The sequence below is a fragment of the Stegodyphus dumicola genome, chromosome 9 (genome assembly GCF_044657685.1).
Source record: "Stegodyphus dumicola isolate Sdum_Otavi_A_Nest chromosome 9, ASM4465768v1".
NCBI lineage: Eukaryota > Metazoa > Arthropoda > Arachnida > Araneae > Eresidae > Stegodyphus > Stegodyphus dumicola.
Window position 1 is genome coordinate 88,548,365 of NC_140776.1, and position 20,025 is coordinate 88,568,389.

The 20,025-nt window shown below is 32.2% G+C and overlaps 1 protein-coding gene across 1 annotated transcript in view; it reads right to left on the bottom strand.

Moving 5' to 3' along the window:
- The window catches only part of LOC118193625 (regulator of G protein signaling 7-like), a 280,378-nt gene that overhangs the window by 18,355 nt on the left and 241,998 nt on the right, over positions 1-20,025 (bottom strand). Inside the window, exons 10-13 of the mRNA XM_085823737.1 lie at positions 17,296-17,357; positions 12,146-12,259; positions 8,506-8,631; positions 3,019-3,093 (exon numbers count right to left, since the gene is read on the bottom strand). Coding sequence (XP_085679863.1) covers positions 3,019-3,093; positions 8,506-8,631; positions 12,146-12,259; positions 17,296-17,357 — 377 coding nt within the window. The remainder of the gene's footprint in view (positions 1-3,018; positions 3,094-8,505; positions 8,632-12,145; positions 12,260-17,295; positions 17,358-20,025) is intronic.

Genomic DNA, 20,025 nt, shown 5'->3' on the forward strand with positions numbered 1-20,025 from the left:
TCAGAATGAGGTTTCAGTTTCAGTTTTTACGCAAATTAGGGTAGGAAGCTGCTATTTAAGCTGAGGTCTGAGTCACTTAAAACAGAGCGTGCTCTGCTTTTCTGCCAAGTTGTTTCGCTAGTAGTTAAAGGTTGCTATTTTACGGCCGTGCATATTAATTGCCTGTCAATCTAGGCCGGTGATATTAGCCTAGAGCGAATGTTAACTGACACAATAGAACTTAGGGAAAAGTTGCTTCACAGTTCAAGTAAGCTCTAGCTTAAAGGAACTTTAATTAAGCTAGAATCTTATAATACTTATTAACAGGAAGCTATGGTTTTCATAAATCCCTCTCATCGATAATTATCGATTATCAGAGATTTCTCTTTGTCTGATGAGATTTAATACATTGATATATTTGCAGATTTTAAGTTACGTTATTTTCTACATGCATTTATTATTCGTTTGTGAATATGTAACCACTTCAATGTAATACTAGAATCATTCAATCTAGAAATGAGACATTTTTCGAATCTTTTGCTGTATTACACATATATTTCATATATAATTATAACGGTTCTTCCAGTATGTTTGATAGCCCGTGGAGATTCGCGTTAATCAAGGTAGTGAAAATAATTCAGAAATATCATCTCACCGTGTGTTGAGAAAAATTGTTTTATACTTAAAATACAATTCCCTAAACATGAGAACATAATCCTTAAAAATGCGTTATAATTTTTTCGTTTTAAAGAATTTTGACTGACTAACTTTTCGTTTGATTAAGCCTACAAATAACAGAAAATTATGTTTTCTCCTTAACAACTATGTTCTAAACTACAGTGGTTTGCAGTACATTATTTACAGACAACTCACATTTTGCTCTAATTTAAAACGATTACAAATTTCAATTTTTTTTTCATTTCTAAAAATTGTAAAAAGAATTTTCTCTGAAAGTAGCTGTTTTAGAATCGAAGAAATAGGGTTCAGTTAACACAGTCATGTATCCAATGTACATGTTATTTTTCAGGGCCCCACGCTCCGTTTACTAATTTTGTAAGGGACCCCCGACAAAATAGCTCACAACAAAATAATCTCGACGAAATAGCCTCGACAAAATAACTTAAACCTATGGTTTCTAAACTGAGTTCTTCAAACAGTTTTAAAATTTTCAGATGCAGGTGATATAAAAGAGTGCCACGGCGTATTTGTAAATCAGTAATTACATCTCGCACACAAATCTTTTTTAAAAAATATACACGTTTAAATTTGATGCACGCAAATTTATATACACAGTCTGATAGTCACAGATTTATATACACAGTCAAGTACATTGGATACATGACTGATAGAAGTATCTCATTAAAAATGTTTTGCAACCATTTGTCAACTGTAATGTTGACTGAAGTGTCATAGTCATAACATTGAAACGCAGATTTCCGCGGCATACAGAAGTTTGATATCCTCTGGCCTATATTCTAAATTATAACTATTACACAATTTAGAGACGATTTACATGTTTTACGGAAAAAGTATTTAAGTATAGCAATAATCTTGGAATATAAGTCTCAGTAAACATATATTTTGTTGTTTTTACTGGACTTACGTGTCTTTTTATTTAAAAAAATATATAAATCATAGAAAATATTTTTATTCATTTTAGATCCTAAAGGTGGATGTGAATTTTGTCGAATGATGTAAAAAGTCAGTATTCGCATAAGAAGTTTTTAGAATTGGAACTAGACTCGTGTGCAGAATTAAGGGAAATTGCAAATTACGTCTGTTTTAACGAAAAGTATTGAATCAAAGTTACTAATTATGCAAATATTCAAAGCTGAATACGTAAGCATACATGTGCGTGTCTGAGGATCTATGATTGTGGAGGAGATATAAGCGTCCAAGGGGTTATTGGCAATTTCTGCCCTCGTACTCGTTCATGACATTGGCCGTATTTCTGGCAAGAGTTGAGTAAATTTTTTAAGGTATCAGGTAAAATCAGCCATGAACATACGGATGGCGGAATGAGATGGAGAACTGATGGTATACTGGAGGCAGGCCAATCACAAGCACAGGTAGTTATAGAGCTCAATGTAACGCTCAGTGACGTCCGCAGTTTGTGGAAATAGTTTCAGGACACTCGATCCATATCGAACAGATCTGGACAAGGTCGACCAAGATCCACAATGACGAATGAGAGTGATTATTTGGAATTTTTACCGTGGTTACGCAAGACTGCTACAGCTTCACAGCTCTGAAATGAACTGATGCTGCCACTGAAACCCGAATTTTAAGGTCTAACAGTTGCCCGAAGGCTTCATGAGATAGAGCTGTATGCCACTTGACTTACTGTTTGTGTCTCGAGCTCACCGCAGAACGCAGTAGAGTACGTTTAGCAGGGTGCAGACAACATACGCCTTGGACCAGATTTCAGTGGAGCACCCTGCTTTTTACAGATCAGTCAAGATTCAACCTAGACACTGATTCTCGCTACACTGATTCTCGCTGCACCTGAATCTGAAGAGAGCTGGAACACGAAACCATCCCTTCTTCATAAGGGAAAAAGATCGTTATGTTGGTAGAGATGTAATGGTTTGGGCAGGCATTATGTTGCACAGCCGCATGCCTCTGAATGTGCTTGATAAAGGCTTCCTGACTGCTATGAGATATAAAGAAGAGATTTTAGAGCCCTATGTTATATTTTCTATTCTATATACATTCCGGGTAAGTGGAAATTGATCTATTCAGTCAGTCAGCGATGTCCTATTTTATACTGTGTCAAGTCAGTTACACGTTTTTGCAAGGAAGGAAAAATTAAATTACTTGAAATGCAACTTAGGCTTACTTACTATTTTCATTCTCTTCACAAGAAAATTCTACATCAGAATACTAAAAACCGAAGTGCTGTGTGGCTATAGTTACATCTGTTCTTAAAAGGTATCACTTTTGCGAAACAGTTATCTTCACTACATTTGAGATCAATGAATTCTGCCATCATTAATACAGGAAACACTTTTTGTTAAGTTGCGTAGAATGAAAACTTACTTCCATATTTCTTGTACTTTGAGTGAAATGTCCTTTGAATGCACTTGTTTCAGCTCTTGAACAGCATCCCAGAATCTGAAAAGAAAGTCAGAATTAATTTAGATAATATGTTGTGAAATTGTGGAGGAGTAACATTTCCTTAGTAGAGCTGGCTTACCTAATTTTATGAAAGTGGTTACAAAGCTCAAATTTTCTTTGTTTATTTTTTTGTATGACAAATATTATTACCGATATACTCGAATATATAAAACAAATAGTTTTGAAAATAATTCCATTTCAAAGCATTTCTCAACCATTTTACGTTTAAAAAAGTACTGAATTAATATTTATGTCTCACGGAGCTCCTACAAAAAATATATATATATTTAGCTATACATTCACACACATATAAAATTTTTTTAGAAACTTCTGGAGATTTGTAATTAAATGCTAGGGAAACCTAGGGCAAGAAACACTATTCTATTGGCTTCCAGTATACCACTATATACTATATATTAACTTTTCTACTAGAAAATGAGGTGTATAATCAGTTTTTTCTAAGTTTTTTACTTTAAAAATAAAAAAAGTTAGTTCTAAGCCCAAATGTGATGACAATTTGTGGAATGATGGTACATGATGAAAGGCTTGCATTATCATTTTGGAAATAGGAAAATAAAAGCACGCATAATAGGGTAAGTGCGAATTGATTATTGAAAAACTCTTGAATGTTGTCACTCAGTAATGTCAACACTAAAAATATTAAACACAGTTCGAGTAACTGAATCCTTGATTTAAAAAAAAGTATAACAATTAAAACTCTTTTTTATAAACTGATGGTTGCTTTCTATGATGATACAGTACCTCCTTATGCCACCTTCAAAAGATGGGCTGCAATATTAAGACAAAAGAACAGCATTTCTGGCAGACTACCAGATTAAACCGCGATATGGATGTTAGCTTTGAAGAAATATCTACCGAAGTGGAGGGATTTGTCATGAAAAACAGAAAAGTAACAGTTTCTCAGTGTTGGGTCAAAGAGAAAATTCCTACATGGAAAGTTCGGGCTGCCGAAGGTCTGCACCAGATGAGTATACAAAATATTTACGCCTGAAACATTTGAAAGAACACTGGTTGACATTTGGACAAGCATTTGGAAACCCAAAATGTTTACGCCGGATCGAAAATTTTAGCTTTTCATGATAAACGCCCAAAATTTTTTATTCACAGCTAGTAAAAAGAAATGACTGTGTCCCAGAAACAAAATAAAGAATCATGATGTGGAAATGCAGTGAGTAGAACATCCGCAAATCTTTCAATTCCAAAACCTAGAAATCTGAAGAGAAGATCTTGGGCAATATGTTCTAGAATGAAGAGGGACTATCGCTTCTTAATTATAAGCCATGTAGTAATAACAGATAACAGTAGCCAGTAAGAGATGTTTATTATGTTGACAAACTATAAAGGTAAAACACTCAACAGAAGTGTGTTGCTTTTGCACGCCAGTGCTCTAGTGTGCAAGGGTGAGATTTTCCAGCTTGCTGTTCAACAATGCGGAATTCAGCTTATCTCCTAATTCTCACATTCACTAGACGTGGGCCAAATGACTTCCTTTTGTTTCAAAATCTTAAGCGTAGCATTTGTAGAGTTTATGTTAGAATGACGATGATGATTTGAAGGAATGATTCGAAGACTGACAAAATACTTTTTTTTCTGCTGAAATCCGATATTAACGTATTACTGTATTCCTTTACTTAACGGATAAGTGCGTTGAACTCAAGGGAAATTTATAAGGATTTTAAGTTTTACTAACGTTTATTTTATTTTAAACTTTGCCATCTTATCTTATTTTCCATTTCCGGTCAGAATAAGCGCGAGTAGCATTTTTATGCTAATGAGTTTGCAAAGTGTGCTAGGTATTTAAGAAGTCGCTTCTAGGCAAGAGAAAGAAAGAGAGCCTTCCCGCTGAACTGCTACGCGAGTGCTTTTCAGTCAGTTCGTGTCTACCTTTAGGCCAGAACTTAGTTCCTGCTGATGTAATAGGCGTATCATAGTATTCGCATCTACGTAGATCTCTATATACGCAGCGTCAAAAGGCCAATCTTCGCGTTAATTATCTCTGTGAAGCATTTAAGCTTAATTCTTATTTAGTTATTCAGTGAATATTTCTTATTTTTTAGGTTTTAGCCCAAAACTGTTGGTCTCTGTATCTCGAAGTGCGGGAGCACCTGTACGCTGTGTAAAATAAACGGTAAAGTTAACCCTTCTTTACTTGTTTGTCTGTTCATCGTACACACGAACATAGCTTGAGTAAGTTTCCTGTTCCCACTCAGGATTCCTACTGATGTTTCCCAAGCCAATTAGAAGGAACAGTAGTCCTGACAAACTATGTAAAAAATTGAGAAAGTAATTTTAACTATTTATTTTGTACAAATGTACTCAGAGTTAAAACTTATTGAACATTCCATGTAATGAGTAGGTAGGAGACTCAAACAAACTTTTCTGCCCGAATTATATAATATACGGTACTAAAAGCATCCTTTATTAAACTTAATAATGCATAATAATTTATGGCAACAGATTTGTTTTCTTTTAAAGTTAACAATGATATAAATATTTATAAAAATATCTGACTCAAAGCAAATATTACATGACTAATCTTCTTGGCATCAAAAAAGTAGCAGGATATTATTCTGAGTAGCTCATTATACTAATTCAGAAGTCAAACAACAAAAATCAGCGTTATATTTACAAAATTTTCACAGGACTAGTTTCGATGGTTTTACCGAACCACCATCCTGAGCTGCAAAACCGCAAATGAACAAGATAGGAAATAATGATTATATTAGGTTATTCAATTTAAATAAAGTTCTTTCAACAATGAATTCCATTGCTCCTGCCATTCAGTTCACTTTTGAACTTGAGACTTGCAATTCTCTTCCGTTTCTCAACATTCTGGTCACACGTAACACATCCAACTTCAGTACTACGGTTAACAGTAAACCTTCATTGGTTTGCCTTCCACTACACTTTAAATCATGTCATCCGACTAAACAAAAGTTAGCTTCATTTTATTCCTATGTTTTCCGTGCTCTTCAAGTTTGCTCCTCCAAACTAACCCTTGATGAAGAACTCAATTATTTAAAGGCGATAGCTATTGACAGGGGCTTTTTACCCAACATTATTAATCAAGCAGTTAAAAAATTCTCATCTCAACACACTAAAAGGAACACTCTTGTTTTAGGAGATTATAAAAATTCTGTTTTCATTCCCTTCTTTCCATCAATTAGCTGTAAAGTTGCACATATTTTGCAGAAATTTAACTTTCGGGTTGTTTATTCTCCCATCAATAAAATTCCGAGTTCCATACTTAAGAACCCCATTCCGGATATGAAGTCCTGGGGTATTTATAGCATTCCTTGCCAGTGTGGTTTAATTTACAGTGGCCAAACTAAGAGAGCCTTAAAATTTCGCGTCAAGGAACATGAGGCATATATTAGAAAAAAGGAAACACAGAAGTCTTCTGTTGCTCAACATTGTTGGTCCGAAAATCACACTTTCAATTTTTCTGCTGCCAAAATTACTCAAAAAACATCTTCCATTGGAGAACTAGATTTTCTAGAGGATTTAACATTCATAAAAATCTTTCTGTTCTAGTTAACGATCCTAATTCCAATCCAAATTTGCGTTCGGCCTTTAAAGAAATTATGTTTTAGTTCTGGTTTCGCCAACAGATGACGCCACTTGCTTATTCTTGTCCAGACTTTCTTATCTTATCTAATCATTATTTCCTATCTTGTTCATTTGTGGTTTTGCAGCTGAAGATGGTGGTTCGGTAAAACCATCGAAACTAGTCCTGTGAAAATTTTGTAAATATAACGCTGATTTTTGTTGTTTGACTTCTGAATTTGTATTTATTCGACGTGTTATTGTGTCTTAGCTCATTATGTTTAATGCAAAAAGTGCTTTTATAATTTAAAATATAAATTAAAGACCTCAAGCAGTGTGGACTGGGATAAGGCCGCAAAGAGTGAATAGTTTTACGTGCAAGCAAAATTGGAATTGCATCATTAACGACGTTTTTAACATCAGTAAAACTTACAGATTTAGTATATGCACATATCTCGCGGGCACTTGGGGAGGCTAAAAAGTTTTATATTTCGGAAATAGAAACTGAAATTCAAAGTGAAACTTTCACAAAGAAACAATATTTCAAGCAAAATGTTTTTCATAAATGAAAGATTCATTGTTTAGAGTTAGCTTATGTCTTTCAAACTAAATTACTTTGTTCTGTCATAAATAAATACCAACCTCGTCTTAGTAACAATTTAAATGCTACAAATAGTACGTTAGCCAAAGAGAAATTTGATTCTTATTATCCTTTTCTATGCAGAACTTTTTTTACCTTTGTAGTATCACTTATATTAATAATGTTTTTGTGATATATATTGCGTAATTTATAAGTAAAACGTAATCTTCCACGACGAATAAATCATCACGCTTGTTTATAAAATTCGTTTTTGTTAATGATATAGCATTTTCTTTAACAGCAAGTTCAAATATTTTCATCCTTTCCTTTTATTGTTTCATTCTTGTTCGCTTCCTTTCTCTGTTTTTGAGTATTCATTTGAATGTATTTATATTTTTGTAATTTACTCACTTTTCATTTTAAATTGAAATATGTTACGTATCATACTAAAAAGGAACAGATAAATTAATTTAGTTATATTAAACATGGCTACATACTATTTATGTTGATTACAGTATTCATTTGTACTGTCGCTTGAATTTTATCTCTTTTCAATGTTCATCAGCGCGAAACAGCTAATTTTAAATTCCCTAATACATACATATTTTTTTTTACTCTTTATTCGCTTTATTATTACTCAGAAAAAAGTTGGTAGGTTCTACTAATTTTTCAGTTATAAGAACATTTTACTTAAAAGAAGATGCTTCATTTAATTTCCTTAATAGCTATATTTACTAACTTTCATAGGAAATACGTGTATTTATGTTACTGCCCATAATGTTTGATTAGCGTTTATTTTTAAGCATCTTAAATAACTGAAATAAGCTCACAACCTTTCATGTTAAATGCTCTCTGTAGCACTAATCAATAAAAACTTCAGGAATAATAGAGACGGGACTTGTCATATTCTCACTTATTTTAAGATTACTATATGTTATGCAATTATACTTTTCTGTTTCAAGAAGGTAATACGGATCTAACTAATTATAAGTTCAGTAACCTGAGTTGTATGTTGAAACAAATTACATAGAGGCATTATTATAGACATACATAGCAAATGCTGAGAAAGCTGAATAAAAAACAAATTCCTAAGAATGTCTAAAAGCGCACTTGGAATTTTTCCATTTTGTGTAGCCGACTGCGTCTCATTCTCTGGCTTTTCAGCGAAAAATGCATGTTACTCAGATTATTCTTAGAGAATACTGAATCTGCCGTATAAATGGACAATCGAATAGCTTCTAAATAAAACCGTCTTCGCTTACTTGAGGTTCTCGGCGCTGAATTCTTTTTCGAGGAACTTGAAGAACTGCTCCCTGCCAGCGGGATCCCGCAGTAACTCTTTTAGAGAGAACGCCCAGCGCCGGACCCGCCGCGCTGGTATGTCCTTCCTAAAGGAAAAGAAAGGATATTTTATTTCTTGAAAAGAAAGACTCAAAAAGTCTGTGGTAAAAGAAAGTTAAAAAAAAAATATATTAAACAATTTTTCTAGTATAAAAAATTAAAAACATATTAAAATTTTAATTCCCGAATTTCATATCTATTACAAGATTCATTGGATTCTTGGAGTATTAGAAAAAGTTCTTAGAAAAAGCGCGATATGGGTTCCAAAAGTAACATTTTAACTTAGGATCTACTATTCTAATATTAATAAAAGAAGATAAATTTTGGCATTCTTTAAGAGCATGCGATAAGTATACTAGTTCAAAATTCAGACTAAGTTAAAACATATTAAGGTAGAAACATCAATAGAGTTTTTTTAAGCAAACATAACAAAAATAAAATTCTTGACATGAAGAATCCGATTACCTGCCTTCAGCTTTGAAAAATCTATCATCATTTCCCGAAGAGTGGGCCCAAAACAAACTAAACGAGCTAATTACTTCATGGCAATTTATTCTAATAATCAAGTGTTCGATAAGTAATGAGAACAGATATTTTTAGGCCATGCACCAGACCAGTTTACTAAATTAATGTACAAGATTTTAAAATAAAAATCGCTTCAGGTTTTATTTCCCTAAATACTGATACCACATGTGTATACACAGTTACAAAATTTTGTCAAAATATGGCAGAAATTTTTATATAAGTAATTTCAGCGCCAGGCTTAAAAAGATGAATAATACATGATGCATAATAAGCAGCACACAAGTAAGTACATCAGTACTGGAATAATAGGTAGTACAAATAAGTAAATACAATATTTAACTTTTCATATGATGTTCTTAAAACAAAAATGTAAATAATAAAGTTAGTTACAAGCTGATAGGGTCATAATTGTGCATTATAAACTCATTAAAATATGTATACTATAAGTCCTTCATATCCTATTAGAAGGACAAGCGTATTATCGCTCTGTCCGGAATATTATTAACACAAGGCTTCTTACAGTCGCGACCCCTTTTTATCACTGAGATTTTTTTCGCGAACCCATGATATTTACGAAAATTTTGTGGGGCCCCATAAGCATTGCGCAAATCCGACACACGCGTGAGTGAAACTGTCAATTTTTTTACTTGTACTGTAATATACTATTGCAGTTTTAGGTAATTAACTTTAATTTCTAATTTTAAGGCATAGAACATAGTGAAAATTTTAAATGAATAACAGACGAAATGACAGCGTCACGTGTAAAGCAAGTAAGATGAACGTTTATAATATAAAAAGAATGCGTCCAAACGTTTACGTGTTTTTTTTTTTTTTTTTGTCTGTATTGTCTTATCTTTATCTATTTTCAAATAAATTGTGTAAAAATATTTGGTAATTGTAAAATTATTATAATATAATAAGTTAAAGAAATATAAAAACTGCTAAAATTTTTGGCGAAACCTTGCTGCAGGTCCCGCGACCCACAGTTTAAGAAACTCTGTCATAACAAAATCTTACGAAGGTTTTTTTTAACTAACCTTTTCATTAACTCTTGAAAATGAATAGAAAGCACAGCTTATGCGTACAAATAAAGACTCCGTCTTTTGCGGCTGGGAATGGCTAACAGAAATGGGAACAGGGAAAAGTTGGATGAAGTACCAGAACTTCGTCGCTGATTTTACAAGTACTGCTCCGCCGCACTTCTGGACACAGAGTCTGCCCAACTAGAAGCCGATCCAACGAGATATTTCACAGACATTCTTTACAGCAATGTTAAACATTTCCACACTGAATACGCAGTTACACATTAGTCATATAATTACAAAAATATACAAAAGTTGCAATGAACTTAAAAAAGACGGATATATTATTTTCACATAATTACACTAAAACATCAGATCTGAGCATAAATCACAATATTACGCTGCAACGTACGTCTAGTGACGGTTAGTCGTTTGTGACTAATTGCTACCATTAAGAGTAAAATAATAATGCTTAGAGCGTACTTGCCAGAATCATACCTGTACAAATTTTTTTCAGTGTTGTATCTTTTTACAGTTCCTTTTCCTAACTTTTCTTAATACTGCGCTTTTCTTGGTTACGCAGATTTTAGAAGAGTGTAAAGATTTGTTAAGGTTCCAGCATCGTTGTTGTACAGATACTCACGTTTATTTCATGGATAAGGTATATATGTAGTTGTTATCCATAACTGGTTTTTCAATTATTATGTTGGCCAATATTAATATTCATGTTTTACACATTAATTGTGGAAAATTAGTGTACAAAAATATGCGTCTAACACTGTTCGTAATTCTTAAACAATACAAAAACTACATTTCATAATGGTTGCCAGGAAATAAGCATGTTATTTTCCTAATTAGACAAGTTACAAGATTTACAGATAATGTATCAAATTTACAGTTCCATATAGCATTTTGCTAAGCATTTCAGTGTTATAGCATTATAGTTTTAGGTTACTTTTCTTATGGTAAATATGGCATCTTTGTTAGCAATAGGATACGTTCGCTTCCTTAATTTTATATGTAAAATACTTTATTCGATAATGAAAATGTTTAATTTCATAAGTATGCCATTTCTTTTAAATAAGCAGCATTTTGGTGCATGTATAAATCTAATTTTTGTTTTATTTTTAAGTTATCATTTTTGTATCCGGCGTATAACACGTACCCGTAAATTTCGGTCCTATTATCTTGAATTAAAAGTGCACGTTATACGCCGGAATGTACGGTAAATATTATAGAAAATGTAATTATGAAGTGAAAATATAAAAAATAGATTAAATTCAGTGTGTGTCGGTTAAAAAATGTACGATAATATTTAAAAATTGACACCTAAAATTAAGGTCGGGGGAAACAATCATTACATTCGTGCATAAGAAGCATTAAGGGTATATAGGAATTAACCATTATGTACACAGTATTTACAGACAGTAAAATAGCTGGAATAAAGAAAAATACAAAAGCTGAAAATCCTAAAATGTAAGGTAATTAATTACACCCGGAAAGTAAATAAAAGATAATCCTATCAAAAAGTCTCTGTTATTTCGGTCCTTCCCTTTTATCAGTGAACTCCCGCTGCATGTTGCGCCTACGGGCTCTTACGCACTGCGCCTTCTGGCCAATAACCAGCACTTTCATGCTACTACTTTTTGATCAAAGAGAAATATATAAGCATATCTTTTATTCCGAGAGCCTTCTTACCTCCACTGCTGGAACTATTATCATAACAGTTTTAACCTTATTTTGAAAAACTCTGTAATCGTAAGTAAAAAACTTAGGATCAATAATATTTGGCGATACAGTCATCCTTTTCGAACATCCTGTGTTTCCAAATTCATAGTATTCTATATAGATTACTGATAATCATTTATCTTTTTGAAAAAATTATAGTGATCAACCTGAAAAGGTCTCCTGAAACTTTTTCATGAGACAATCCTTCAAATTGACAAAATATGTTTATCAAAATGTTTTATAGACAGCAGCTTGCCGTCGGTTACGCATTAGAAAAGTTGCTCACGTTTGTTTCTCAAGTTCCCAGAAGTCCACACTGTCTGAGATCCAAGGATTGGAAGGCTCCGGTGTAACAAGGAAGGCGTCATATTCTTGGTACTGCTCGAAAAAACTGATGTACCTGTAGGAATAGAAAGACTGAAGGTTTATTCAAGAATAAGCATCATTTAATTTCTTTCTTAGTGTGAAATTTTGATTTAGTTTTTATCTTTTTTTGTTCTACTAATTTAGTGTGAGATTATTTTGTATATCAGATACCTGGAAGAAAATTGTACAAGAATTATGTAATGCAATGTGAAATAGAAATTTATTCAGAAGATAAATTCTATGAATTTAATGAGTAGGCCCATCGAATGTTTATTGAAATGTCGAAGTTCTTTCATGGGAAGGGAAGGGAACCGAAGAAACATTTTGTAGCAAATTTATAAAAAGTGGAGAAATTTTAAACAATCAACATTTAATATATGAACATATACAGGAAATATATACATACAATGGTACTTCGGGACATGTCAGTTATCCCTTTCATTTCCTTGGACGCACACTAAACGAATTTCTACAGTCCTAGACCCCGTCGTACTCGCCATACGTTATGTAGCAACCAAGTCCCAGATTCGTGTGATATGTTCATATTTTCAACGTTTTTCTCCATTTTTTTCACCTCATTGGCGATCATAACAATTTTCTTCGTTGCTTGAATCTTTTCGTTAGCTTTCATAAAACTCCTAAGAAATTTATACAAAATGTACGCAAAAACATCTAAAATGACTTGAAAATTCATAGTTGCAGCACACGTCCTTTATTGAACAAGCATACTGACGCTCATGGGCAGTGGCAACATTGTCTTGAAAGGAAAAAAAAAAGTGTGGAGTGGCAATCATGACTCATCGAACTTGAGTCGTATTCAGAACAAATATCATAGACAAAACAAAAATTTTCATGTCCAAACAGGACATATATGAACTTCGACGTATTTTAAAACAAATGTACACAGAGGTACCGCTGCATAGGAAAGCATATCCTATATTTCTTTTAAATTCAATTCATTTGCATACGTTAAGGAAGAAAATTTTAAGCAAAGTACAAATAAATAATATTTCAGTTCCACGGCTATTTTATCAAAGATTTATAAAAGAAAAAAATATGCATTTTGCAATAGTCCTCTTTCTTACATCGCAAAAATTGATCGAAAACTGAAATTACTACGCCTCCATTGCAGCGGTGGCTATCAGTTCTTTAGAAAGTTTGAATCAAATGCAGAGATATGTCAGCGGAATAAAAAAGATTTATTGCGTCAAATATTGTATTTCAACGCCGCCCAGTTGGCATAGTGGTCAGGGAAGCTGACTGCGATGCCGAAGGGCCTGGGTTCGAATCCCGGAGAAGGCATGGTTGTAACTGTCCGTCCCTTCATAGGAAAGGCGATGGTGGCCCACCTATTAGGTGCCTCCATAATAAAGAGACCACCACATGCGGCCTTGTATAGATTAATGGACTGGGTTACATTCTTAATTGTTCACAATCTGCCATTGGGAAAATATTGTATTTCAACTCTCGAAGGTTTGATATTCGTTATCTGAAACACCTGGTAATGAACTGGTAAGTTTCAAAACTGCTAGCAATGGCAGTAATCTATGTCTGTTCTCTTTTAAAATTTGTTTTCGAATCAATTTATGTATTATTTCTGTTCTTAATGGCTGAAAAGATTATTTTACTTCGTTAAAAGAATAAGTAGTATACCAAATCCTGACGTGAAATTTTACGAAAATCATAAATACGTATTTTCAACATATGAGATATATTATCAAATGCATTCAGATTACTAATTAATAAATAAGATCAGAAAATTTCGAAACTAATAACCTAATGATGAAAGAGATACAGAAATGACAGAATAATGAAAAAATCACGTATTTACGAGAGTATATTAGATAGTTCCATTAAAGATCAAGAAATTAGGATAAATTTATAAAATGGATATAGTTTTCTCGGTGGAAAGAATCAATAAAAAAAAAAAAGAATCAATATGCCTTTCACTAAATCTAAATAATATTTGTGATCCTGAGAAAAAGAGATTAATTTGAATGAAAATATTTGCATAAACTGTCCTGATTAGAAGATAGGTTTCCTACCTGCTAGGCATATTTTATTGACCAAAATACTTCACGCACATTGCTTATGTAAGGAAATGAAACGCAAAGAAGGAAAGTAATAAATTTGCATGCAATTTCTAAATGATGATGATCTATGATTTTATACTAAAAATCGTATCAGAACTTAAGATTACGAAATAACTCGGATTTATAAATGCTATCTACATTTCTGCATACAAGTCAAACTTTCTGAATAGTTAAAAAACTAAAATAATGTTCTGTATTATAAAGACATTAGGTTTTTTTTTAATCCTGAAATGTGAAAAATATGCAATGTCCTCTCCGGGACTCGAGCCCTGGACCTCTCGAATACGGGCCAAGTGGGCTACCGTTATACCACGAAGGCAAGCTGGGAAGAGGGAAATAATACCTTATAGTACTATTTTAATTTTGATAGGTCCAGTCACACTATTCTAAAGAAATTCTAATTAAGAAGAAAATGTGACTCACGAACTCGAATGAATGAAACATACATATTAAAATTCTGCTAATTTGAGAAATTAATTAAAACGATGGCGATATAAAGTTGAATGGTGACTAATTTACCTTAACAATACACGTACTGATTTAATCGTTTAATGTCTTATAACACTAAACAAGAACAGTTCCCCCCTTTTTACTATCAAAGTACATAACTTCTAATACATTTGGTCATTTTCGGAAACTGAAATTTTGGTAATTCATTCAAATAAATAAGATTGCGAAATAATTAATCGAGCACAGTCTTCACAAATACTGACCTGTTACACAATTTTCGTATTTTACTTACCATTTTCTTTATAGTAAGCGCACATTCTTATAAGATACAATATATACCTTAGAAAAAATGCTATTTTGTTACTAGATCCATTTCATACACAGAAGAGAAATAATTTTAATTGCATTGTGAATTTCGAATGTTATTCAAGTTTTATGTACAACTTCTGGTATAATTCTGTCGAAATGAATTTGAACTTACATAAATTAATGTAACATTCACGTCATTTTAATGCCTCATTTTTTATCTAAGCTTTTACAAAATTATTACAGCCGAACCTCAGATCATGAAATTCTCACACCACGAAAAATTTGCTCCATGAACAAATTATCTGAACAAAATGCTTCGAATGACGAACGGTGTCTCGAGTTGCGAAAGCAATATATGATTTTCTAAGGGTTCTTGAGGTAACCTAAGCTACAGAATTAGTAGTCACAGACTTCCTGAAAAACGATTTTAATATTTCTCTTTGCTTGACTGTCATTAACAAGGCCTGAAAGCAAGTGACTTAGAGGGCTATGGATTCGGCTTGGGGAAAACTATGGCCAGATTGTATTGCAGGCACAGACTTTGCGGGATTTAGGTCATTTTTGTGACTTACGAAATTTTGTCTCAAGGCTAAGTTAACAATGAATATGAGAAGGAGTTCCAAGAAGACCATCAAGGTGAGTGAAACAAACGAGAACTGCGATAACTTCAGAATCAGCAATAAAAGTGAAGGAAGTGCCCTCAGAGAAAAGAGGATTCGCGAAAAGATGACCGTAGTTTCTTTGACCTGAACAATCTTTGCAAAAAATAGCTAGATGTAATATTTTTGCTTAGTTGTGTTACCTTCATAAAGCAGTAGAAAGCTGTAGCATATACCTTTTCAGTGATAATGCCACGTCTCAGTTATGATCTTAAAACTAACTTACCATGTCTCACTTATCATCTTAAAAACTTAATCATCTTAAAATGTAAACAACAAGAAATCAAATGATACAAATTTTTAGTGAAACAGTGGTCTAGTAAATCTCAAGCAGAGTTGACTGCGGAAAAGTGACAAAGAAAATGAAAAAGAATATGCCCAGGAAAGCAACTTTTTGATGGATTTATGCAAAGAAATTCCTCCCTCATCCAAAACATAACGCTTCTCCATTACTTTTCACGTATGCCATTGCCGCCTCTTCGTACGAAAACAGTAAAATTAAATTTTCTTCTATTTTATCTTTTTAGTATAGTTTGTACTTTTTTGTCTTATATTTTGTTAATTTCCTTTTTTTTTTTTTTTTATGAAATTTTAAACAAAGTACTGTTGTAAGGTTTAAATGTGTAATCATGTGTGGTTGAAGAACGAGTTAATCCATTTTATATTAATTTCTGTGCGGAATATTAGTTTCGATTTACGAATTTTCGATTGATGGCCTTCAGGAACGAATTGAATTTCTGAATCGAGGCTTTATTATATAACTGATTGTGAAGTATTCATCTCATGGAAAGAACAAAATATTTTCTGGCAGTTTAAATTTTAAATTTTAAAAGTAAATTAGCAAATTAATTACAACAGAATGATCTTGCTTCGAGCGAATTAAATTGAGAAATCTCAATTCAAAGTGCTTTACTAATTAAATTGCCAAAAACTTTTGACTCACGATATTCTTAATTTTTCATTACATCTGCAAAAGAGCGGGTATACATATGCAAACAGCTTCACTTCAGGTTCTAATTCAATGTGTAAGTATTTTATTTTGAATTTCGTATTCTTCAGAATCAGATTTAAGGTATATCAAGAAAGATAAATTATTAACCATTCAATGGAAAATTTTTATTCAGGAAAAACAATTTTAAAAATTATATCAGTGCGCATAAAAAAGGAAAGTACCCACATTATATTATATTCAGATTATAAAAAATGAAGACATTTGTTCAGAAGTAAATATTCATATGTTCATAAAGTCAAGTATGATTTGTTTATATATTTTGATAATGACTTTTTAGAAATTAAAAGAATCAATATGCCTGTCACTAAATCTAAATAATATTTGTGATCCTGAGAAAAAGAGATTAATTTGAATGAAAATTTTTGGATTAAATCATATTTCTAATCGTCTCTCAATGACATAGGATTAGTGAACTAATCAATTCCTTGGAATTTTTTTCCAATAACTGAAAATTCTAATAAAATGTGTGACAAATAGAGGAAGAGACGTTTACCGGACATAAGACTTCGACCAATTCGATTCTAATGCAACAACCATTAATACTCACACGTCAGCAATTTTGGATATCTTCACGTTCCTCCTCTCCAAACGGTATCTAAGGGATCTGATCTGCAAAGAAACCTCATTACTTGTGGAAACAAAAGAGAAAGTAACTGAGAACAAAGAATCTCCAGTATTTACAATTAACAATGGCTAAAGAAAAATTTAATTTTCAATTCAATTACTCTAACTAAACTCGAAAATGGTGCAGTGAGTGAGAAGAGTTATTACAAAGAACGCTTAAGTGTTGCTGTACTTTAGTCGAGAAACACTGCTATACCTGTGACGCATTTTGAAGGCATATAATACGGCACATACAGTGTCTCACAAAAGTGATGGGACACTCGTACTTTACAAAAGGAAACTGTAATAAAATAAATTAAAAAAAAAGGTAAAAATGTTTTGTGGGTGTGTTTCATACTTGAATTTAGTAACAATTATTACATAACATAAATTTTCTCAAAATATTAAAATATTAATTTAATAAAAATACAATTGTTTAGAACGAAGCAAAAAATGGCTCACATAAGTGATGGGACACCTACGTACTACAATAAAAATATTTTTTTTGGGTTTTTATTATTTACTCAAAAGCAATTAGCAATAATTTATAAAATCGTCTTCAGTATTTCTCTCCAGTTTGTTTTGGAATTTTTGTGTTTTTTAGCTCTGTGCAGCCATGAATGCTAAACGAAAAGAAACTTTGCCTGAAATTCTAAAATTAGTTATTAATTTGGTATTGAACGTGGAAAATCTATTAGAGAAACTGCTGAAGCAGTTAACTTCAGTCTTTAACAGTTTTCAATATCATTAAACGATATAAAAAGAATCGTATGATTCAGGATAAAAAAAGACCTGGCCGACCATCAAAGCTATTTAATGGAATAAAGCGAATTATCGTTCGAAATATTAAACAAAAAATCCAAGAATGAGTGTTCCTAATGTTGCTGCCTGATTTACAAGCATTATTTGGAGTAATTGTTAATCCTGAAACTATTGGAAGAATAATTCGAACTGCTGGATATCCCGGTAGAGCAACCGGAAAAAAATTCTTCGTAAGTGAAAAGAATAGAAAACAGTCTGGCTTTCGCAAAATCCAACATAAATAAGAATTCTGATTACTGGAATGAAGTTATATTTGCTGATGAGAGTAAATTTAATATATTTGGTTCTGACGGTAGAATCTTGGTGTGGAGAAAACCCAGGGAAGAATTTCGCAAACAGAACTTGGTGCCAACAGTAAAACATGGTGGAGGAGGAGTTATGGTATGGGGGTGTATGTCGTCCGCTGGAGTTGGTAATCTTGTTTTTATTGACAGTATAATCGATCAGTACAAGTATATTAACATTTTAAATCAAAATTGAAAATCTTCAGCACGAAAATTGAACCTTCATAAGGAATTTAAATTCTACCAGGACAATGACCTCAAGCACACTGCTTTGAACGTTAGACTCTGGCTGCTGTATAACTGTCCTGAAATAATAAAAGCACCACCACAATCTCCAGACTTAAATACCATAGAGAATATTTGGCAAGAATTGGAATCAAGAATTCGCAAACAGACCATTTCTTCAAAACAACAATTAAAATCGGTGCTTCAAGAAGAATGGGGTAAAATCACTCCAGAAATAAATAAAAAAAATAATAAAAATAAAATAAAATAAAATAAAATAAAAAAATTAGTCGAATCCATTCCAAGAAGATTAAATCATATTTTAAAAGTAAAAGGAATTCCAACAAAATATTAAAACCTTTTAAAAAGTAAAATTTTTGGATAAATATTTGATGGAAAAGTAAGTGTTCCATCACTTATGTGAGCCATTTTTTGCTCCGTTCTAACAATTGTATTTTTATTAAATTAATATTTTAATATTTTGAGAAAATCTATGTTATGTAATAATTGTTACTAAATTCAAGTATGAAACAGACCCACAAAAAATTTTTACCTTTTTTTAAAATTTATTTTACTACAGTTTCCTTTTGTAAAGCACAAGTGTCCCATCACTTTTGTGAAACACTGTATATAACATACTGCAAAGCGAATAAATCAAACAATGTTTTCTTACCAGATAGATAATTACATTTTGTTAATGCTTATTAAATATCAAAGATGTTAGTATTATGCACTTCAGTTGAATTGTGAAAGCTTTGCTTAAAAAGTAATTAAATATAAATGAAACAATTGAATGCAATGAATGAGTGATTGATAAATATTTTTTTTAAATGATTAGAAATGAAAATTTCTTAAAGATAGACACAATGTATAAAAAACTTAATAAACGGCTTTACGTCAATTTTCTCAATGTTGTCGTCTGCTAGGATTGTTTTACAGGGCAAAGGATTGCGATAACGAAATCCAAAGTTTCTGTAAAACGAATATCAAGCGTTAAACGGGATTGAATTTGTTTAATACAATATATTACACGTTTCTAATCAAAATATGATATGCATGTACAAAATCTTATTCTTAATTGTTATAGCTCTCAGACAAAAGTTTTTATGGATTGCGAATAAATTTCAATAATTTGCTGTTCCCGAAAAAACATGAATCCCATTTAGAATGCGTATACACTTTAACAGCTACTTGCACATATCAAGAAAACTGACTTTTAAATCATTGGCAGTATACAACGGGGTTATATTTTTTCCGAATTTCATAGAGAATATTGATTTTATCCTCGTTTACAGGTGACCAACTTCATTACATATCCAAATTACAAGAACATGAAAGGTAAC